The 23,203-nt window shown below is 49.1% G+C and overlaps 1 protein-coding gene across 4 annotated transcripts in view; it reads left to right on the forward strand.

Annotated features, from left to right (window-relative positions):
* The window catches only part of AAK1 (AP2 associated kinase 1), a 77,364-nt gene that overhangs the window by 38,421 nt on the left and 15,740 nt on the right, over nucleotides 1-23,203 (forward strand). For 2 of the 4 annotated variants that reach the window (XM_080634335.1, XM_080634336.1), the window contains exons 8-15: nucleotides 676-779; nucleotides 1,569-1,648; nucleotides 3,037-3,191; nucleotides 3,277-3,560; nucleotides 4,384-4,599; nucleotides 7,876-8,105; nucleotides 8,737-8,894; nucleotides 9,298-9,414. In XM_080634335.1, coding sequence (XP_080490461.1) covers nucleotides 676-779; nucleotides 1,569-1,648; nucleotides 3,037-3,191; nucleotides 3,277-3,560; nucleotides 4,384-4,599; nucleotides 7,876-8,105; nucleotides 8,737-8,894; nucleotides 9,298-9,414 — 1,344 coding nt within the window. Of the gene's footprint in view, nucleotides 1-675; nucleotides 780-1,568; nucleotides 1,649-3,036; nucleotides 3,192-3,276; nucleotides 3,561-4,383; nucleotides 4,600-7,875; nucleotides 8,106-8,736; nucleotides 8,895-9,297; nucleotides 9,415-10,930; nucleotides 11,027-20,672; nucleotides 20,775-22,379; nucleotides 22,482-23,203 lie in introns of all 4 variants that reach the window. The other 2 variants (XM_080634338.1, XM_080634337.1) reach the window with 2 other exon arrangements.

The following is a 23,203-nucleotide window of genomic DNA, read 5'->3' on the forward strand; positions in this document are numbered from 1 at the left end:
CCTAGCCACAATCTTGACTAATAGAGACTTGGATGTGTTTGCAGAGCAGCCTGGTATTTTCTTTGCTTCTGTGGTGTGGTGGCTATGCAGTGGTGTGTGTGGCTGGCCTGTCTTCCTGCCCTGCTCGCACACCAGCCTTGCATCAAGCTCTTTTCCTGCAAGGTCACTTGGAAATGCAGAAGTCAAAACCAGTGCTATTCCCTGATTAGGCTGGCTGCTTTTCCCCTCTTTGCCCTAGAACCTTCAATAGCAGCTACAGGTTGTTCATAGCTGTATTGGAAGATGTGGCCCAGTCTATTCTGACTCTGTCTTGCCCCTCTTTGAGCTGCCCTTGGTGACCAGCTGAGCCCTGCTGAGGTGCCCTTTGTAAGAGGCAGAACACCCTGTTAGCATCAGTCGTGCCAAATGTAGAATCATAGAATGGGTTGGGTTGGAAGGGACCTTTCAAGGTCATCTGGTCCAACCCCCTTGCCATGGACAGAGCCATCTTCAACTAGATCAGGTTGCTCAGAGCCCTGTCCGATAGAGGCCTGTCCCATACGACCTTGAATGTTTTCAGGGATGGGGCGTACTCCACCTCTCTCTTCCTTATCTCTAGTCTTGATAGGCTGCCACAAATGGCTTGTGAACCTGTCTGTTCTGTTGCTCTGATCTTAGCATCTCTGTCTCTTAAAGGGTATATGCTTGAGCCAGACCCTGATAAGAGACCTGATATTTATCAGGTCTCCTACTTTGCATTCAAACTGGCAAAGAAGGAATGCCCAGTCCAGAACGTCCAGGTGAGTGCAAAGGAGTGGGTTGATGCAGGGCTTTGTGGGAGGAGACTGGGGATGGCATTTGCTGAATATTGAGTCTTCTGCTGGATTCTGCCAAGCTCTGACATTAGGAGGGTCTTTCTTTTTCAATTAGCAAAGCTATTTGGGATTTTGGCATATTTCTGGGGAGGAATAAGGGCAGGAATCAGGATTTTTTTTCCTATGTTGTGTATTTCTGTCCCTGATTTACCTCCTCACCCAGTTACCAGCGTGAGGTCAAGCAAGAGATCCTGTGCATGTGAGCATGGAAAATTAGGCCATGCTTGTGCAGCTGATTGGATTTCCAGGCACATTCATCATAGCGTGTGTAATTTGTGCTGCAGTTGGGTTTAGACATAGCAGGTTGTGTCTGCTTCCATTTGAACTACACCAGACCCCCACAACCATCTTAGTGTATCTTTATAGACTTCAGTTGAAAAGCTGCATTGACAAGTATTTTCTTATGGTGCTACGGCACTGTTCTACCTGTATTTTTTACAGTAGTATTAGTAAGTATTGTTGCTCCTGTCCCCAGGTTGTGCTATGAAGCTTTGTGTCCACATGGAGGAAATGGTCAAAAAGCTGAACTGTATTTTTCCCTTGTAAAGGCTCTCCCATACTCCTGTTTCCTCATGACATTAACATTGAGGGGTTTTGTCCTTTGTCCAGCATGAGGAATAGTTGCTTTGGGGATCCCCCAGTCTGCCTGTTTCATTGTGCAAATGGTTTCTGATTCTATTTTCACTCTAAATGTGGTGCTTTTGGGATCTGCAGAACTCGCCAATCCCCACTAAACTGCCAGACCCGGTTAAAGCAAGTGAAGCTGCTGCAAAGAAAAGTCAACCCAAGGCCAGGTAACCACATCTGCATTATGCTCAGCCCTTTTTAGTGCCTGTTGTCCTTCTGCTTTTAGGAAAGATGCCTGGTATATTTAGCTGCTTCCATGGGGGCTTACATCTACACTGCAGTCCTGAGGGTTCTGCTTCAGTGACATAAATAACTATTGATCTCATTGACCTGAAAGGCAGAAAATGCAGGTATTAGGGGAAATCTTTCTGCATGGAGAGGACTTGGGTGATACTCAGCATGACTCAACAGCTTAGCTTTTTGTACTGGAGACACTGCTTGACAACAGCACTTGGGGTTCATGCACTTAGATGAATCTAGTGTGTCATCCATCCGGAGTACCTGAGAGCAAAGTCAGGAGGCAGACTGCAGCTGGCCTGCACTGGGCTTGGAGTTGGCCCAGAGAACAGGAGTCTGCTGAGAAACTGCATCAGAGACTGTTGCTGTTAGAGCTTGACCCTTGGTAGATAATAAAACCCAGTACTTACTGGATGAAATTGCTGTGATTTCTGCAAGAGCCCTACAATTTCTTCTGAGACACGCACACGAAAGCCCAAGGAGGCTCCATCCATCTGAAGAACCCAGTTAGTGGGGAAACCACTGTACTGCTGTGATTTTAATCCTCTCCTGCTGCTCTGCTTATGATACTGTGATGGAGACTTGGAAATTCTCTTGGACAAAACTTGCCTCTTGTTTTCCTGCAAAGTGAGCAGTGCAGCAAGGGGCTCTGCAAACCCAGCAGCTTTCTTCACTCTGGAGCAGGGAATCTCTCCTCCTGCCTGTCAGTCCCAGGAGTCTGCTTTGATTGGTTTTGTAACTGAGTGCAGTTACTCCCACATTAGTAGAACAACGTGATACCTGATGAGCAATGCACAGAAGGGCAGGGGGGTGTCTGGCTGCTTGGCTCTGTTGTGTGCCTTGTTGGAGCTTAGTGAATGCTGAGCAGAGATCAGAAGAGGCGCAGTGACCTATTCTGGGGCAGATGTACTAAAGTTAAGGCACTTCTAAAGATGCCAATTTAGATAATTCTGCCCAAAGGTACCAGCTGCTCATAATCTGATTTGTGATGCCCTTCCTTTGCTCATCCTGAAGTGGATTTAAATGATATGTTGTATCAGGTATTTGAATGAGTGGTTTTAACAGCTTCTAGCTGTCCAACAGGAGAGAATGCCACAGTTGGCAAAGAAGTCAAAAGGACGGTGTTAGATCAATTATTGGAGATACATCTGTTCAGTTTTATTGTGCTTGCAGCTTTCTGGAAAGAGTCAGTGTGTGTGTCTGGATGTCACCATCATCAGTCACATATTTCTAACCTCTAGTGTGTGCTGCATGCACCAGCTATCAGGCTGACAAAGACTGTGCTTTTCCCACTCTTCTTTTATTCCTTACCTTACAGGCTGACAGATCCCATCCCTACAACAGAAACTTCCATAGCACCCCGCCAGAGACCTAAAGCAGGACAGACACAACCCAACCCTGGAATTCTGCCCATTCAGCCAGCCCTGACACCTAGGAAGAGACCCACGGTTCAAGCAGCCATTCAGCCGCAAGGTGAGATGATGTTCCCTGTGCAGTCCCACGGGGCTGTGGTGCACCTTGACCTAACGGAGCTGTCTTGTTTCTCCTTCCCCACCAGTTGCAGGCCCTGCTGCCCTGGGCAGTGGTCAGCCCTCGCTCCCTGCAAGTGTTCCCCAGCAAAAAGCAGCACCTCAACAGGCTCCAGCACAGCCACAAGCCAAGCAAGCGGCGGCTCCGCAGCAAGCCCCGCAGGCACAGCCCCAGGTTCCCTCTACTCAGCCACAAGCCACACCTCAGCATCAGCAGCAGCTTTTCTTGAAGCAGCAGCTCCTGCAGCAACAGCAGCAGCAGCAACAACAGGCTGCCTATTACCAGCAGCAGCAGATGATGCAGGCGCAGCAGGTAAATGTGCACAGCTGTGTTTGTTGCATGCTTACTGTGCTAGAGACCTGTGAGGTTGCATCTTTGCATTTAGGGCAAGCCCTCTGGTTTTTGGGGGGAGAAAGGGCAGGTTTTCGGATGCTTTCCAATGTGTCTGCAGTTCTCTAGGGAGATTTCTTTTGCTACACAAGGCTGGTATTTTCAACTGTTAATGTTAAAAGGCCTCGAGATAGTTTAGTCACATCCAAACATGAAATAAGCAGTTAAGATTTTACAGCTCCAACTGTTTCAGAGTCTTGGGGTCAGTGTTCAGCTGATGAACAGAAGGGTGCAATTTCTCTTTTGCTCTTGTGATACAAGGAGCCTGGCATGTCTTCTGAATTGTAAGATTCAGGTCTGGGTTTGTGGTAGCCAGCAGTGATAAGGAGACCTGTGGACGCATGATGTGTTAGATGGGGTGGGTGTAGATGACAGACTTGCATGCTGTTTATAGGTGTTTATAGCAGCAGAGATCCCTGCTAAAGCATATTTAACAGTGGAAGCAAAGGGATGGTAAATTTTCCTATCCTGGGGAAAGGTTTAGAATTGATAAAAGTGGAGAAAGGAGTTTGGGACCACAGGAGAGTCTGTGCTGAGGGAGCCCCTTATGGGTGTAACTCAGCATTTATCCTTAGATCAAAAGGTCACTTCCCACCACACCTTTAGTCTCCAAGCCATCCCAGCCTGTGACTGCTTCGCCACTCGCAGTGCCTGTAACCATTCCTGTGGCTGGCCCCAAGTTGGGGTGCTGGTACCCCAGTCCCCAGCTGCTCACCAAGCAGCTCAACAACTGCTTGTTTCCCAGTTCCCAGTGATGCAGCAAGGAGCGCCAGCACAGCAGCAGCTCATGCAGAACTATTACCAGCAACAACAGCAGCAGCAGCAGATGATGGCCCAGCAGGCAGCAATGCAGCAGAAGGCAGCAGGAGCAGCAGGTCAGCAGAAGCAGCAAGCCCCAGCCCCACCGCAGCCCCAGCCCCAGCAGAGTGCGGCCCAGCCAGCACAGCCGCAGGAGCAAGTGGTAAGAGCCTTGTGGGAAGGCATTTGGAGTTGCTGGTGAGTGTTCTCCTGCCAGGTCCTACAGCCCAGGAGCAGCCTAGCAAGGCTTTTCTGACCCACAGAGCCCAGGTAATGGGTGCTCTGGGGCCTGCTGGTCCCTGGTGTGGTGTCCATAGTGTCTGGGTGGCAGATGTCAGCATTAACCTTGCTGCCTCAGACACCTGTGCAGTTGGTTGCACTACTCTTTACAACAGGATGCTGGACATGGGAGTTGTGCTCTGGGTCCATAGGAAGAAGATAAGTAGATGATGAGTAGAAAGCAGATGAGATATAGAAGTAGCTGCTTAATGCAGCTTTCCCCTACCTGTCCTCTGTCATGCTGCCTTAGAAGGCATGCAGTAAACTTCTAGAACTTATTTGTACTTAATGCATCACGATGGGCATTAGACAACAGAACGTTGTTTATGTCCCCAACATAAGAAGGGCATGGAGCTGTTGGCGCAAGTCCAGAGGAGGCCATGAGGACACTCAGGGGCTGGAGCAGCTCCTGTATGGAGACAGAATGAGAACACTGGGGCTGTTCAGGCTGGAGAAGAGAAGCTGCATGGAGACCTCAGAGCAGCTTCCAGTGTCTGAAGGGGGCTACAAGGATGCTGGAGAGGGGCTCTTCATCAGGGGCTGGAGCAATAGGACAAGGGGTGATGGGTTCAAACTGAAACAGGGGAAGTTCAAGTTGGAGATAAGGCAGAAGCTCTTCCCTGTGAGGGTGCTGAGGCACTGGCACAAGGTGCCCAGAGAAGCTGTGGCTGCCCCATCCCTGGCAGTGTTCAAGGCCAGGTTGGACACAGGGGCTTGGAGCAAGCTGCTCTAGTGGAAGGGGTCCCTGCCCATGGCAGGGGTTGGAACTGAGTGATTTAAGGCCCTTTCCAACCCAAACCAGTCTGGGATTCTATGTTGCTGCTTGTTTGAAAATCTTCCATCCCGTATTCAGGGCTCTGATGCAGAGGAAGGTGCAACAGCCTTTCCTGGCTGTTTCTGGCACTGGGATACCTTTGTTCTAAAATGAATGCTGTGGAAAGGAGCCTTTTCAGAACACCTCTCTCAAAATCTAAGAATAAAGAAACAAATCCTCCATTTCAATCATCTGAACGTGCATCCAAAATAAATGCTCTTTACTTAATGGCAAATCTGTCTGTCTGCTCCAGGGAAGTAGCTGCCCGCAGTGGCAAAGGCAGGGAGCTGCGCCAGAGGGCAGGATCCGCGCTGCCAAAGTGTCTCTGCAGTACAAATGGGAGGAAGCTGGGTATTTTTCTTTCATGCCTGCATAATCCCAGGTTTTGGACGTGCAGAGGGATGTCCCTAACTCTAGCTGTGTGCTGGGCAGAAAGCATGTGCAGGCAGCAGCAACAAGAAGCTGCCTGTTACAGTGCTGTACCAAAGCAAGCAGTAATTGATAAGGAACCACTTCAGGAGCACAGAGCTTGAGTCCAAACTAAGGGGTCATTGCTTGTGCGTGACTTGCCAGGTATTCAAGACCTGATGAATCTCAAGTATGTTTCCTTTGAAGTAACATCAGGGATTAATCTGGCCGATAAACTCCATAAGCCAGTGACCTGTGCAGTGGTGGAGAAGCATCATTTTACTCTCTGATGTGTCTCAAGGCTCTGTCACATTCACCCCTTTGTTTTATAGTAATTCTCAGTGGTACTTAGGGGAGGTGACAGCCTTGGAACTGTTGTGTTCCTGGGCTTGTTGCTGTTCTGAATGACTTTGGGGAAGTCAGTTTATTAAAGGTGGTGGATTTTCAGTGCATGCAGGCAGGTTTTGCATGAGGCCCATTATGATCCTGGTCCTTTTAGAGGAGAAATGCTGAACCCAGGACACATGATAATGAAGAGCATCTCTGAAGGGCTTTGCTGTGATTCAGTAGCACAAAAAACGGCCTTGGTTCATTGCATCAGCTAGGTGGAAAGTTAGCCTTATTCCCCTGGAAGGCTGCTCTGCGTGGATGCATCTGTACTCTTTTCCACTCCTGCAGCAGTCAGGAGGGGAAAAACAGTGATGGGCTCATTTCAAAAGTGATCGTGAAACATGGCCTCTGCAGAGCCTTTGAGCAGAAGATATCAAGCCAGGACCCATCAGGACCTTTTCACGTTGTGAGACTTCAGCTTAATCAGCTGTGTGTTCATTTCTGTGGTGACTTTTGACACTGCCCTTTTATTCCTCAGCACCAAATGTACTGTTCTGCAGTGACCTATATAGCGAGATGCAAGGTGGGTGCATCAGGAACAGGCAGGTCATCTTGCTCCTCAGTGAATTGGACAGGATGCCACATGGAAAGCAAGGCAGCTAACCACTTGTTTGCCTTGCCCCACTGTGGTTAAGCACCACGCTGGGGGTATAACTCTTTTCTCATTGCCCTCTTAGGTATTCCCAAGTATTTCCTCTGTCTTCCCTGGTTGGCTATGGTCAGGGAGGATACAGGAAGTGCCCAGGCAGTGGAGGGGTTGTCCACAGCTCTTTGCATTCCAGTTCTCCTGCTCTAAATCCAGCCATGATGTCTCACTGCAGAGCCTGGAAACTCACATAGCTGTAAGGGATGCTCTTATTTATCACTACCAAATGGTACTTCAAGTACTTAAAGGGATGTGAGTTTAACACAAGACTGAGGGAATGGAAGAAGATCAGTGTGAGGAGTTTCCCAAGGGTTTGTTGCTGGCTATCTTGACTTAAAAAACACCCAAACCAAACGCGCCTGGGTTTCTCCTCCATGGTTTTAATGACAAACAATGCTCCTGTGGCCCTTGGGGGGTTTTTCCCCTAAAAGAAAGCTTCTTGCACAAGATTTCTGCACAAAACCTGTATCCCCTTTAGGGATTTGACTCCAGTCACACATTATTCACTGGAAGAAGTGCTGCTCTTCCTTCTTGTGTCCCTACAACAAGAGTCCTGCATGCTCTGAACTGATGTTTTGTCACCTCTGCCCTGGATCTCAACCTCTTCATCCATGTTCAAGCTCCTGAGACCAGGCGGTCTTTAACACCACGCACTAACAGAGGCTTTGCCTCTGGAAGTTGTTCCATAGAAAGAGGAGAAAGCCTCTGCTTGTGCAGTTGTAGTAATACTGGAATTCTGTGGATCAGTGAATTCCTCTTTGTCCCCAGATCTTTGTGTGTTTGTTCCCCTCCTGACTATTCCCAGTCCGTGACCTGAAGCTCAGGTCCTTGAGCACAGAGCTGTGTTTTCATCACGCCTGCTCTTCATGAACAGGGACATCCTACTTTCCTTTCTCTCCTAGATGCAGGCACAAATGAGGCCACAGCAAAAGCCTCAGACGACCCCCCCTCCAGCCGTGCAGGGTCAGAAGCTGGGGTCTCTCACCCCTCCATCCTCCCCCAAGACCCAGCGTGCAGGACACAGGAGGATTCTGAGCGATGTGACCCACAGCGCGGTGTTTGGGGTTCCAGCCAGCAAGTCCACCCAGCTCCTGCAGGCAGCTGCTGCTGAGGCCAGTCTCAACAAGTCCAAGTAGGTGCTTGGTCACTTGGTGTCAAAGGGGATGGAGGGAAGGGGGAGAGGAGGTTCTTGAGGCAACTTAGGCATAAAGATGAAGGTAGGCAGCAAACTCTGGGGTCTAAATGAGGCTTTGCCTTCTGAAGACCAGAAGTTTAGGGCTGGGCAGAAGGCAGCTGAAAAGCTTCCCCAAGGGCAGAAGTCCTGAGTGCTTCCATGCTTCCTAAAAGCTAAGCAGGCAGGGCCTTTCTCTGGGTTGCAGAAGCTAAGGTTGTTTCAGCTCTTCCACCAGTAGCCCTGGTGCATGCTTCACGCTTGCTGCTTAGCATCAGCACTCCCCTGGGATGCTCCCTAGTTCCCTCTCACAGTGTCTACAGGCAGGAAGTCTCCATGAGGGCATTGCAGGGAATTGTTTTACATGAGGTGCTGCTGATCCTTGTTTTAATCCTCAACTTCAGGATGCACAACCACGTTAAGAGTAGGCAAGGGTAGCAGGTCCCAGGTTCCTGAGCATGCAAGTACAATGACTTGTGTTTTAATTTGGAAGTAATTGTAATGCAGGAGCTTGGACCAGCACCTAGTGCTGGCCAGAGGGTTTCGGATGGGTTATTAATGACTGTTGTTTGGTGGGGATGATCACATCCAGATCTGCTTCCACCACACCCTCGGGTTCCCCAAGGACCTCACAGCAGAATGTCTATAACCCGCCCGATGTCTCCACGTGGAATCCATTTGATGATGATAACTTCTCCAAACTCACAGCTGAGGAGCTGCTGAACAAGGACTTTGCAAAGCTGGGTGATGGTAGGTTCATGGAGATGCTTTTATACCCACCTGCTCTCAGAACAGAAGATGGCGTGGAATGATGATGCTGTTGGGCAGATGCTGCTGGGGCTTTCCCATATTATCATGGTCCTCTGTGCCTGTAAGAGCTAAATCCTTCCAGTTTCCCTTCTCAGTCCTTGTCCTCTTTGAGCCATTGCAATTAAATGAGCATGATCCTCAAAGGGAAAGGTACTGACCCCTTCCAAAGCAGCCTTCATCAGTTGATGTAGGAGCTACACTTTAAACTCTGCTTAATCTGTGAGTTGGGATTTGCAGGAAGGGGCTTAAAGCCACCTCCTGCAATAGCATCATGAAAAGTCTAGGGAAGGACCCAACCTTCAGAATGGAAGTTTTATCCCTCAATGTGCATCTGGCATTTCAGGGAAAGCTCCAGAAAAGATGGGCAGTTCCACAGAGAACTTGATTCCAGGTTTCCAGCCGGCTTCATCTGCGGCCCAGCCGGATGCATTTGGTGGCTCTTCCTTCACTGCTGGACCAGGTGAGTGTGTGAATGTGTCCTAGAGGACGATGCCCTGCAGAAGCACTGCAGGAAAACAGCAGCTTTTTGCCATAGCCTCTTTGAAAGGATGGTAAAACTGATCGAAATAGAGCTGGGCCTTGCCTTTGAGAGCTGTAGGATAGGGTTGGTGCTTCAGTGGAGAAGGGAAGGTAGGAATGATGTGTGCTTCTCACAGTTGGGTAGCAGAGAGAGGAGGCACTGCCTACAGGCAGAGGTGAGGCTTTTGGTGAGGGAAGAAACCAAGTGAGCCCCTTAAGTTCACAAGAAAACGTCTTAATGTGTTGCAGCTCCATGCAGCTCATAATTAAAAGTATTAATTAAAAGTAAGTCATTAATTAAAAGTGAAATATGGAGTGTGCAATAAGGGAATTGGACTCAGAGCCATAGGACAGACATGCTGGAAGGTATTCCTTGCCTGCAGCTCTTTGGCTGTATGAAGGAGAAGAGGAGCAGGGATGATAATGTCTCTGCTGCAGGAATTGCAGAGCCAGGAGTGAGCAGGGGGTCTCATAATGTTAGATGATGAAGGCAAGTTTTGCCCTGGCTCTGCTGTCTGGGTCCAGAGGCCACAAGTCCTTGGCTGGTCTAAGAGGCTTTTATGCAGAGGCTTCTGCATGTGTGACCTCATCTGGTGTCTCCTTCAGTGCCAAGGTTTTGCCATGAGCAGCCCCTTCTATGCTGAGAAGCTGAGTGAGTGCTGCTGCTTGTTTCTACATCTTCAGCATCACTTCTCACTATTGGAAACCTGCTTCCAGGAGCCCTAAAGAAGTGACAAATCCATTTGTGCTTATTTCTATATATAAAAAGAGATTTAGAGGAGCTTATAACTGAGCTTGGTATTGTTGGCTCTTAACCTAATAATGAAGGAGTTGGAAGTCCATGATGCAGGAGTGCTGCTCTTCAGCGCCCTGTGGTCAGTTTATGATGTTCCAACAGCCTTTGTGGAGTGATGTTACGTTGCAGCAGCTCCAGATTCAGCTGTAATGCACCTGAGAAGCATCTGCATGTTCTGGGCTTTCTGGATGCCGTAGCATGTTCGATTCTTTTAGTAGTTCTCTCATAGGAAGGTGTCTGGGAGATATTTTTGGCACTAGGCACTTCTAGCCCTTTTCTTCCTCTTTGCTGATAGATACAGCTTGTCTGATGCAAGATGCTGTATATTGCTGACAAAGAGGCCCAGCGTGGGGCTGCTGTGTGGCCTTTGTGAAGGCGTTTCACCTTTTGTCCTGCTATAAAGTGAGGGAATAGTACTTCCCTTTCAAGGAGTGCTTAGAGGTCTGTGAGTTCAGCTGTGTTGGAGAGCTACATGGTAATAGCTGTTGGGGGTTGTTGGGTTTCCCCTCTTTCTTTCCTTTCCCTGGCAACACAAACTGGTTCTGAGTGTGTGTGTTCTTGTCAGGCCACGGCCTGGACTCTAACACTGAGATTTTACTCGATGCTTTCGGCTTGTTTCTCTGCTCTGTTTCACTCTGCCTTTTCTCTTCCTGGGTACCAGCTGAGAAAACGAAAGACATTCTGAGCTTGGACACTAGCCCTTCTCTTCTGACTGTGCCTGATCCTTTCATTCCTCTCCCATTATCCGACACGCCAGGTAACTGGAACTGACTTTATAGAGGGGGGGGCACATTCGTGGTCTTTGTTTTGTATGCTTAATCTGCTTCTATTTCTAGGCACATTTGAAACCCTGGGCCTCAGCCAGGAGTGCTGGGCATTGACAAGCTGTATGGCTTTCATCAGTGGGAGCAGTGCAGAGCCCTTCGTTTTCATGGCAGATTGTAGGGTTATCACGTTGTTTCTAATGCCAACAGTGTTGGTGTCTTGAAAGGTTCAGTATTCAAAGGCAAAAATGATGCCTGGGTATTTGCCTGTTCTGACCTAAGCTGTGCTCAGATCAGGCACCAGGTTTGAAAGGGTAGTTTTTATTATTGCTCCTCTTTCTTTGCCATTAGAGTCAGTGTTTCTTCGGCCTCCAGGGTCTCTTGCAGATGCACGAGTTTAACATGGAACATTTCCTCATTTGGCAAAAGCCTCTGGTGCAGTTGGTAGCTATTTCCATTTGCTTCGTGGTGCTGCTTCAGAGCCTTTCCTATGTGCGCATCTCTGCCAACACTTTTTAGCACAAGATTATGTAAGTGCCTTGGAGCTTGTTTGCGACTCAGCGGGGATTGGAATATGGGAATGTTGGTTTTTTCCTTGGAGTTTCTCCTGGGAATGTATGTCTCAGGTCTCTTCTTGGCCGCTAGCCCTGGAGGACAAGTGCTGGTTACAGCTCTTGCCCTCGTCCTTCGCTCAAGCTGGGGCTCCCTGGTGGTTTGATGGTGGAGGACACCAGCTTTTAGCTGTGCTTGCAAAGGTGCCATCTCTCCATGAAATGTTAAGTAATTCGGGGTTAAAAAAAAGAGATATCTGTTTCTTTCCATAACTGCGGAGCTTGCTTCCTTCTGGTGGGTGCTCAAAGAGCACGAGAAACGTGGTTTGCTTCCAAAGGGATTTTACTTATAAATGCTGCAGGTTGAGACAAGAAACAGAACTTACAGCACTTAACCAGCCCATCTCCTATGTGAAACGAGCCTACAGAAGGCAGATAGGTGCCTGCATGCTCTTCTTCCCCCCAGATGCCATTGGAAGCATTGGGTTTCCTGACATGAAGTCTGTCAGCTCAGACTTCTAATTCTCTGCCGGTATGCTCAGTGCAGACAGATGCACGCTGAGGTGGTTGCTTTCCTTATTGCCTATTGCATTTGAGACAGCACAGCCATACGAAGCAGCAGCTGGACCCTTGGCTGCAGGAGCTCTGGAGCTCTTCATAGCAGGGGCAGTTCCTCTGCGGTGGCTTCTTTCAACCCTGCCCTTGGGTGCCAGTAACCACTCTGCAGGTTTTGTGGTGTGTGTAGATGTGGCTTTGGTGGCTTTCTACAAAGACATCTCTGGTTTCTGTATATAAAACTTGAGGCCGGATACTCCTAAATGTTTTCAAGGACCAGAGATGCAGATTTCTTCTTAGCTTGGGAGGGAGTTGTCTGTGCTTGTGAATCCAACAGAATGGATGTGGGCTTTCAGTCTATGTGTCTGTCACACAGAACAGAGCCGTCTTTGTTCATCTGTGTCTACTTTACCTGTGCAGAAACGTCCCCACAGCAAGCAGAGAGGTCTTGGAGGAGAAGGGTGTACTGACTTGCTTGTGAAAGGCATTCTTTTAGTAGAGCTGGGATTGACTTCAGTCTCTTGGTACAGCAGCATCTCCGGTTGCACGGTTCCAGGACGCCTTCATCGTGGGCAGAAGCAGCTCAATTTCTTTGCAAGTTCTAAATCCCAGAATTCCAGCCTGGTTTGGGATGAAGGGACCTTAAAGCTCATCCAGTTCCAACCCCATGCCACAGGCAGGGACCCCTTCCACTGGAGCAGCTTGCTCCAAGCCCCTGTGTCCAACCTGGCCTTGAACACTGCCAGGGATGGGGCAGCCACAGCTTCTCCGGGCACCCTGTGCCAGCGCCTCAGCACCCTCACAGGGAAGAGCTTCTGCCTGAATACTTGCTTTCTGTTTGGAATATTTTCATTGCTTTTCAAGCCTTGACAGTGAATCTCATTGCTTTGAAACCATTGCACGTCTGGTTTGTAGACTGGGAGCACGCGGAGCCCTTTGAGGAGCAAGTGTGAGCCTTCACCCCGTGCTCACAAGAGAAGTGTTGTTCGGGAAGGCTTTCAGTGCAGGCATAAGGAAGGCTTTCATCTGGTATTTTCCCTATTTGTCATACAGAGCCCTTGTTGTCAGCTCTAAACCTGCAGCAGCTGAGGGGCTGCTGGGAGCTCAGCTTCCCTTTCTGCTTATGCTACAAACTTGTTCCCTTTGCTGGCACCTAAGGGTGCAGGTGGCATTGCCTGAATGGTGGCCAGGGACCTCCTTGGGCTTTCCCACCTTTCCTCAGGATGCTCGGAAGGACACAAAGCGAATGATGCCTGAAACACAGCAAACACCCATAGGGTGCGTACACAGGCAGCCCCCCTGCAGAATGGAGGAGCTGTGGAGCTGCAGCCAACGGATGTGGCTCTTAAGAGGGGACCACGGAGATGCTGCGAGGGCTGGAGCAGCTCTGCTCTGGAGCCAGGCTGAGAGAGCTGGGCTGGGTCAGCCTGGACAAGAGAAGGCTCCTGAAGGGGAGACCTTAGAGCAGCTCCAGTGCCTAAAGGGGCTGCAGGAAACCTGGAGAGGGGCTTGGGACAAGGGCCTGTAGGGACAGGCCAAGGGGAATGGCTTTAACCTGCCCGAGGGGAGACTGAGATGAGCTCTTAGGCAGAAGCTCTTCCCTGTGAGGGTGCTGAGGTGCTGGCACAGGGTGCCCAGAGAAGCTGTGGCTGCCCCATCCCTGGCAGTGTTCAAGGCCAGGTTGGACACAGGGGCTTGGAGCAAGCTGCTCCAGTGGAAGGGGTCCCTGCCCGTGGCAGGGGTTGGAGCTGGAGGAGCTTTAAGCTCCTTTCCAACCCAAACCATTCCATGATTCCAAGTAGGGCTGCTTGCTTTAGTGAGATCACAGTTTGGGGTCTGTGTAGTCAGTAAAGACAAACTGGAGTGCTGGCTCTATCAGACTGGTTGTGTGAGTCACAGCACTGGAGATGCTCAGTGTCCTAGGGGAGATGGGTTTTCATTTGTTGTGGGTACCAGGTTTCTCATCAAGTGCTTCTGGAGAAGAGGTAACAGCACCTATAGAAGGCAGAAATACCAGCTCTAGCCAGTAATCATGTGGAAGTAGAATGGTTTTCAATATATTCCTCCTTCTCCTGTATATAATGGCTGCAAGTCTTAATGGAATTGTAACCAGGAAGAGGAGCTGGCAAGAGGGATGTAAAAATATGGCAAAACATCTGTTCAAATAAGGGAGAATGAAATATTCCTGCTGCAGACATTTTTCCTTGTGCATGTGCAGGAAAGGGAGCCAAGTTCTTCTTAAGAAGCTTATTGCAGGCTCCACTGCTGATAAATCAGAATGGGGAGCGGTGATTTTCCTGCTATGTGTGGCTACTTCATGTCTATTGCTATGAATTCAGGCGAATTTAACCCTAAACCCTGCACAAGGTATTTAGCAGACACTAAACTGAGTTATGAAGCTTCAAGACTGCTCTTTCCCTTTGTCATTGACGTTTCACTCTGTGAATAGTCCCAAATCTGGGGTTTTAAACCTGCTTTGCAGGAGGGTTTAATGGGAGGCATGATCCAGTGTGTGAGTACTTGTGCTTTAGCCTATGTCCCCTGTTAACCACTGAAATTGGAATGCTGCAGTGCTGTCCTGGTGTAGTTACCCACACTCTTCAGTCACCCATTAGTGTCAAGAAAGGGTTTAGATCCTCTTAGTCTAGAAATGTGTTGAGATAACCAAGGTAAGTGAAATGCCCTCTGAGATACTGCCAAACCCACTCCTTTCCAGTGGCTTGAGGGTTGGTTGGGATGGGGGAGGGACATGTCTCCTCCTCACTCTAGTTCCAGATACGTGTTCTTCCCCTTGTGCCCTGTGCTGTCAGCATTCCCAGCTCATTCTCTCCTCTCTGCAGAAGAGGCAGAGGTGAGGTGGTGGGAGTGGGTCCTTGGCAGCAGGGCAAGCACAGTTAAGCTGTGGAGCAGCAGCACTGAGATGTGAGAGCTGAGAAACAGCAGCTCTGCTCCTCCCTGGCTCTGGCTGGAGGACAAACTCCCTCGTGCTGTGCATTGCACAGGCTGAGTCCCTGTGGTTGTACTGGGGGCCTCTCTGCATCAGAACTGACTACGGTGCCGTCTTTGCACAATGAGCCCATCTTTTATACCCCTTCTCAAAGGAGAATGGATCCTTCTTTGTGCATTGACACGACCATTTACTCCCTGCAGTAATTCAGCAGCTTAACTGCAGCTGGAGGGGCAAACGTGTCTTTGGTGGAGTTGTTTGTCTGAGGAACAGCACCACCAAGAGCCCTCTGTGGCATTGTCTTGACCATAACAGAAAGTGAGGTAAGAGACGTTCCACGTCTGGCACTGCTAAGTAAACACACAGATAGAGCTGGGGAAGGAAACGCAGGCCAAGAAAGCAACCCTGTGCCATCTGGGCCCACGCTGGTTCTCATTTCTGATGGGAAAGCAAACAGTGTTGCTTATTATAGAGTCATTGTCATGTTGGAGTTCTCCAAAGCTTTTAAATAGCTCTTAAGGATGATTCTTGCCTTTTCCTTTGCTTCAGATGTTCACGATCTGATGTGGTTTTGGTTTAGTCTGAGAGGATGCTCATCAGAGGGCTAAGGGAGTAGGTATCTTGCAGTGCAGATTCAAACCAAGATCATCCAGCTCCAACCCCCTGCCATGGGCAGGGGTTTGAAAAGGGACAGTTTAAGGTCCCTTCAGCCCAAACCAGTCTGGGATTCTATGACACGTTGAGATGAAGTAATTGCAGATATACGCAAGCACTTATGGATGTGTAAGGATTTGAGTTTACATCTTGAGTTGGGAAGAGGCGAAAGGGGAACTACTCATATAGCAACTTGAACTTGCCATATTATTAACTGAGAGTGCAGTATGGTAGGTGGATGATTTGGAGCAACAAAGTCAATGGGCTACAGGAATCCCAGCTAAAGAAGTGCCCATAGTATCTCGTGTTGTTTCTGTTTAGGGTTTCACTTTGATCCAAAGGGATATTGAGATCTGGAGAGATAACTTAAGATTGATTCTCGTCTCTTAGGGAGCCGCTGTTAAATGCTGTCCTGTTACTCTCTGCAGTGCTACAAAGTGATGTGCATTTAAAGCATGCCAACTCCTACTATTTGTTATCCTTCTCTTCCTATTAGTGCTGTGTAAGAAACAATCCCATTTCACAAGAACTCCATCAGGAAAATGAAAGTCCAGTGCCTTCCCTTGATGAGTCCAAGTGCTCTGCTGCTGCATAACATGCAGGGCCTCCTTTACTCTTTGGTCCTTGGCTAATCAATGGGCAGAATGTGACTAATCCCTGCCCACCTTGGTGATTTGCCCTCCCCCTTGCAGCACACTTGACTTGGCAGGAGTTTCACACCCTTGTCTTTCTTCCTCAGTTGGCATCCGAAGAAAAGAACTCTGCTGTGTGCTCTATTGACCTGTCTTTCTTTTTGCTCTTCCTCCCCAGTACACGAGTGAGTAACGTTCTTGCTGTGTGCTGTGCCTGGCTGGTGGCATCTCCTTTGGCTTTGAGATGTTGCATCTTGGCTGTTGGCTGTGTTACAGCTGAGGGCAGAGGTTTGCCCTCTGTTCCCTTTCCAACATCAAGTGTTTCAGGAGTCTTTCTTCTTTCTAATGTCCTGCTCTGACTAAAACCCCATTTGCCACCCTTGTCTCTTGGTTTATAGGTTTTCATAACTCTAGTCCTTCTTAAAATGCTTCCTGCATATACTTTGCTGCTTGACAAGTCACTATCGCCAAGTATAAATGCAGCATGCCAGCTGAGGCTTTGCAGAGGCAAAGTCTGTGCAAATTGACTAAAATCCCCAAAATCACATTGTTGCATGTGTTAGAAAAGAAGGGATCTGAAGGAAAAGGTCAGGATTTCCTCCCTGGATTGTCCAAAGCTGTGCTTCCCAGCCTACGCATGGGGTTTGAACCTGCTTGCTGGTCCCGTGGTATAAATCACACTTAATTCTGCTGATGGGAAGTGGCATTACCTCCTTCTTATGCTGGTGCCAATCAGAGGAAAGGCTCTTGCTTTCAGTCCAGGAGGAAGTGATTTGGTTTTGCAGTCTCCAAAGCTACCAGCATCTCTCATTTGGGGATGCCTGTGAGAGCTGTTAGCTGTAGGCTCTCGCGTTGCTTTCTCTGCAGTGGGTTTTGCTTACTGTGACTCTGAGAGGCAATAATCACTCATTTCTTACTGTGAGGAACTGGAACGCCAGAAGAACGCGAAACACTTGTCTAAAGGCTGCAGTATGTGCCTGGGCTTAGGCTCTGGGAAGGGCTGATGGGGCACTTTTTAATCCCCCCTGCACACTTGTAAGCTCAGACACCTTCTTAAGGCTTGCTGATGACTCTAGCTTACTCAGCCCTTGTCCTTACTAGCTGGTGCAAAGCCATAGAAAGCTTGCTGCTATCCTGTCAGGCCTGAGAATAGGCAAAGTAGAAACCCCAATGGTCAGCTCAGTCCTGAACCAGGACCAAGCTTTGTTCCCTTATGACCCCCAAAGCCTGGGGGAGAGGATGTCTCCAAGAGGCAGCCTCATGTGGGAGCACAGGTATCGGTTAAAGCACCTGGAGTTTGTGAAAAGCCCTTCAGGAGCAATATGGCTCCTTTGTATTGGGTTACATTTTCTTGGCCTTGTTTGTCCTTGGGCTTGTTCATTTGTCTCCATAGGAATAATCAGGATCTGTCCGTTGGGTTTGAGGCAGAAGGACTCTGATAGTGGAAATTCCTCAGGTTGCTGGTGGAGCCTGCTCTGCAGTTGATGATCACTTCACCTGTATGTGACTTGGAACTGTAGGGTTAGTACAGATACCAGAAATGAGACTACTTATCCCAGTTTTTCCTCACCTTGCACTGCTGTATTCCTTACCCATTCAGATTACTTAGCATTGCTGCCTGCTCACCATCCCAGCCATGACTTCACTTGCAGGTGAAGCAGCTTTTCCCTTGGAAATGACAAGTTAAACTTCTGCTGGAGACTTCCCTTGGTGGCAGAAGCCAAAATGCAGCTCAGTTGCATGAAGGAGAAGGTTTTCCTTTCTGGGGCTCCATGTTAGCTGAACTGCAGCTGATATTCATGCCCAGTGTGCAGAAGATGCCCTCCTGGAGTCACTGCTTTGGTCACTGGAGCAATGGTGAAGCAGGGGCTCAAGAGCTGGGTTTATTTGCCACTGCAGAGGCACGTTGGGTTCTTGGACCTGAGTGTCTGATGTGGCTTCGGAAGACACGTGTGTGTTAATAACTGTCATGCCAAAGAGACCAAACCTTGCTCTTATAGAGGTGTTCCTGCTGACTAATGTGGAACCAAGGATTTCACAGGGCCTTCGTTAGCTTCTCCTTTGCTCTTAGTTGAACGCGAGTTTCCCCGCTACTTAAAGGAACTGCTGCTCCTTTATCTCTTCATCCTCAGGTTAATACAAGATGCAGCACAAAGCAAAGCAGGGGAATGAATTGCTAAGCCTCAAAACAGACTCGAGGCCTCTGATTTTCTGCTGCTTTTGGTATCTCCTTTCCCATTGATCCTGACACCTTGCTCTTGTTGGACTTCCCAGCCTCACTCTGAAGGGATAAAGTTCCTTGAATCATGCACTGAGTGTTGAGGTGACTGCCAGTAACAGCACCTACAATGGAAGAAACAAGCAAGGAGGTCTGATGAGACAAGATGACACAAAGAACCACTGACAGACTAAAGCTTTGCCTTAAAACCAATAGAGCCCAGGGGCCAGGGTTTAAAACGAACATGTAGGGAGAAGTAACACCCTGTTTGGTCTCGGTTTCCGCACGTTCATAATGTGGCTAAGCTCAATAGGCAACAGTCCAGTCCCTGACCAAGAGGCAGATCCACTGTGTTAAATGGAGACTCTGCAGTAATGGGAAAGGAGGAAGCTGTTTGGAAAGGTAAGGTGGAAGGAGGGGGACTTGGAGGAACAAGACACTTGGCAATGGGATTGTAAAAGGGATGGTTACTGTACGTGTGCTCTGACTGCATGCTGCTCTGGAAGGGTTATCATAGGCCTGAAATGGGAGTGCATTCACCATGTCCCATGTGTCACTTCGTTGCTGACAAGCTTCATCTCGAAGTAGGAGCCAAACCTAGTCTGAAACTGCTCAACTCTGAGGCAATCCATAGGTTCTCCCACAGTTGTGTCCTGTGCCTGGCTCTCTGGATTAACTGATGCCTGGCTGGATGCCTGTTAACCTACTGCTTCACTTATGGGCAAAGGAATTGAGCATGCTCCATGTTGTCTCCAAGCCTCTCTCCTGTGTTGTGTTGTGCTTTCCCAACACCCTGTAATCAATTCTAGCCTCTTAGTCCCCTTTTGATAGCATTAAGACCACTTTTTGTTGCCAAGCCCCTGCTCCCAGCCTCTCTGTTCATCCAATGGGATGCAGTTAGGGTGCATTTTCTTTGGCAAGTGCATCCTTTAATACTGTGTATTCCTCATTGAGGTGGGAAGGGTGCAACTGCATCCAAGTACATCAGGTTTTGCCTTTCAGTTAACCTTCTTCAGGCCCTTAATGATACAACAGCTACTCTTGGGTGGCTTGTTAGATTTCCTTCCCCTCCTGGTTGCTTTAGTGGCTTGTGAAGTATTCCATGGGGAGTAGAAGGTGTCCTGCTTTGACTAAGTAGCTCCAAAGCCACAAGGCTATGTTATTACTTGTATAGGGCAATAAAAAAGATGGATGACATTGCCGTGTATGCAACAGTGCAGCTTAAGCTCTTTGGCTTTCTCAGCATTGCCTTTTATACAGCAGGATTCCAGAGCCTGAACTGTTAAGGGCCACATGGGTAATAAATAACACCACCAGCATTTGAACTTGGGACACAAACCATGGATGTAAAAGCTTTGTAAAGGAGGGCCAGGGCCACAGCTCCTTCTAATGTTGGATTGCAGATGCCTCATTTCCACAAGTTGAGTGTGTCCATGTGGAGCACAGTTTATGAGGTGTTCTGCTGAAGGAGATTCCTTCTAGCAAGCCCTCAGAGCGTTCTTTATGTCCTTCCTTTGTGAAGAATCCCTTGGGAAAGCAGAATCATTCCTCTCGGTCTTGGAAACCTGCTTGGTTTGATGGTGAAATCGCTCATCCCCCAGATTAATGACTGAGATTAGCTTTTTGCCTGGGCTATCTGCATTTCTTTGTGTGAGCGATAATGGGAACCACAGGAGTTGTGCTGCTGAGAATGATGCGTCTGATTTGAAACCTGATAATTGACATAATGAATTGGTACCTAAAGAGCTGTTTAACCCAAGGGCAGGTTCCAGTGTCTGGCACTTCAGTGTCTCCCTGATTCCTGCCTTTGCTTAAGCTGTAAGTATTCCATTCTTGAGCAAACGAATGGGCTCCTTAGGGAGAGCAGTGCACAGTGGATGAGGATATCCTCAGTTGTCTTAGATGACCACGGCCAGTGAGGAGCTGCCCTCTGCTATCTCTCAGTGATGGTGTATTTACCCACAGCACTGTGCAGATCCTCTTTGAGGCTGCCACACTGGACTCTGAGCACCTGATTAACGTTGTCTCTTCTGTTTGCTTTTCTTTCTCTGTTGCTTTCCTCCTTTTCCTGCTTTAACCCAGAAAAACTGATTGAGGGACTCAAATCTCCTGAGACTGCGCTTCTGCTCCCTGATATCCTGCCTCTCGCTGACCCCTTCGGTAGCACCTCAGATGCTGTGAATGGTAAAGATAAACCCAGGGTGCCCCCTCCCCTCTGTCTTACACAGCACGTCGTGTCCTGCATGCTGCCTCTGCGAGTTCACCCCACTGGGCTCCCAAAAGAGCCGCTGCTGTTGGGGAAACTCAATGTGATGGGAAGCTATGGATGATGTGAGGGTGCTGAGGCGCTGGCACAGGGTGCCCAGAGAAGCTGTGGCTGCCCCATCTCTGGCAGTGCTCAAGGCCAGGTTGGACACAGGGGCTTGGAGCAAGCTGCTCCAGTGGAAGGGGTCCCTGCCCGTGGCAGGGGTTGGAGCTGGATGAGCTTTCAGGTCCCTTCCAACCCCAACCATTCCATGATTCAAGGACAGATGTGCCTGTTTTCCATGAGAACAGCAAAGACTTGGTGTTTACATTTAATACCTAAGCTTACTGATGTGGCACAGTAACCATGGTTGTGCCTGCGGTGTTTGCCTGCTCACGGTAGAAGAAAGTTAAAAGCTGACTGAAGGAGATACAAAAACTCCTCTGTTTCTGCTAAAGGCTCAGTGTGGAACCGTGGTCCATGTCCATCGACCCTTGGCAGGGTGAGGAGGGAGCATTGCCTTTGGCCTGGGGCCTATGCTGAGAATCAGTGCGCCCAGACACAACAGGCTTTATGTGTGTTTCAGAATCATGTTTTTGTCTACTTGCCAGATGTATTAAAGGCTGACAATTGCAAGCTGCAGTCAGCTGCAATCAGCTGCTGTTGTGGGTTTGGGTCCCAGCCATGTCCCCTGGTTAGCTGGTTGCAACCTTTGTAGCTCTGAATAGGAAGGTGGGAAATGGGTCCTGTTCTTTCCTCTTCTCTCTTCTGCAGTCTTTGGCAGTTGTCTGAATACCCTTAGATAATGACCCTGCAAATCACACACACTGCTATGCAAGCAGAAATGGTCATGCATCTCTCCTAGGCTGAGCAATCAGACCATTTCTGGTCCTAGCATTTGAGGGCATCCTTGTTCTTTAACTTCTTGGTCATTACCTTGATGTTGGTCCTCGAGGAGGAGACCCAGCCAGGTAGGACTGTGGCAGTTACCCCTTCCCTTTATGGTGCCTATCAAAACAAATCTTTCTGTCCAGCCTTTGTGAATGTCTCAGTTTGGATCCACAGAATGGACACCAATATTAGGTGATGCTTGGGGACTGGTGTTCTCCCTCAGATACTGAGTTCCAAGTCTTCACCACCTCTCTGCATTTTGAGTGGAGCACCCTACAACAGAAAGATGCCACATCTTGGCTTTTGCCAAGCTTAACTGGGAATACATTAAGGGTTCTACAGTAGGAAGTTGAATGATCTGTTACTTGTAATGCAAGGGGACACCTTAAAGGTCAATGTTTCCCTTGTGCTGGATAAAGATCTAGTTATTTACCCAGCCACAGGCCTTCAAACACTGATGTGTCCAAGTCCTCCTTCAGGGTCACATTAGCATTGGTCTAACTTCAGCCTCGTGTTGCTGCCAGCGTAGCTGCCATGTGTTAAAGGGTCACTAAAGGATTCAGACAACTGCTGCCTTCATCCTTCCTTCTGCTGCCTCTTGCAAACTGACCTCTGGCTTCTCCTCTGCCCTGCTGCTCCGCGCGTGTGGAAAGGAAAACCTGACGTAGCCGTGGAGAGTCTCATTCCGGGCCTGGAGGCTCCGCTGCCCCAGCGCCTCGTCTCACAGACTGAGTCGGTGGCCTCCAACAGAACAGGTTGGTGAGGCAGGAGGGTCCTGGGGGCACAGGGTTCTGTTGTACCGCTGTGGGAATCACATGAGCACCCCTTCTCCTGCTGCTTTGCCCACCAGTGGAAACTGGGCTTGCTTCTGTGTCTTGTAAGCAGATGCTACATGGTTCCTTGGAGGTCGGGGTTACTTGTCTCCCTGTACAAGAGTACTGGACTCCTTCAGCCCACCACTACAGAGCTGTAGGTCTTGGAGTATTGCTCCAATGAAGTGCTTTAGAAATCTGGAGCAGTCACCCCCATAGGGGCTGGAGCAGCTCCCATAGGGAGCCAGGCTGAGAACATTGGGGCTGTTCAGCCTGGAGACGAGATGCGTGGAGACCTCAGAGCAGCTTCCAGTGTCTGAAGGGGGCTACAAGGATGCTGGAGAGGGGCTCTTCATCAGGGACTGTAGGGATAGGACAAGGGGTGATGGGTTCAAACTGAAACAGGGGAAGTTCAGGTTGGAGATAAGGCAGAAGCTCTTCCCTGTGAGGGTGCTGAGGCGCTGGCCCAGGGTGCCCAGAGAAGCTGTGGCTGCCCCATCCCTGGCAGTGTTCAAGGCCAGGTTGGACACAGGGGCTTGGAGCAAGCTGCTCCAGTGGAAGGGGTCACTGCCCGTGGCAGGGGTTGGAGCTGGATGAGCTTTAAGGTCCCTTCCAACCCAAACCATGCTGGGATCTGACCACTTTGGCTGCAGGTGGACTTGAGG

Source organism: Psittacula echo (assembly GCF_963264785.1).
Source record: "Psittacula echo genome assembly, chromosome: 25".
Lineage (NCBI taxonomy): Eukaryota > Metazoa > Chordata > Aves > Psittaciformes > Psittacidae > Psittacula > Psittacula echo.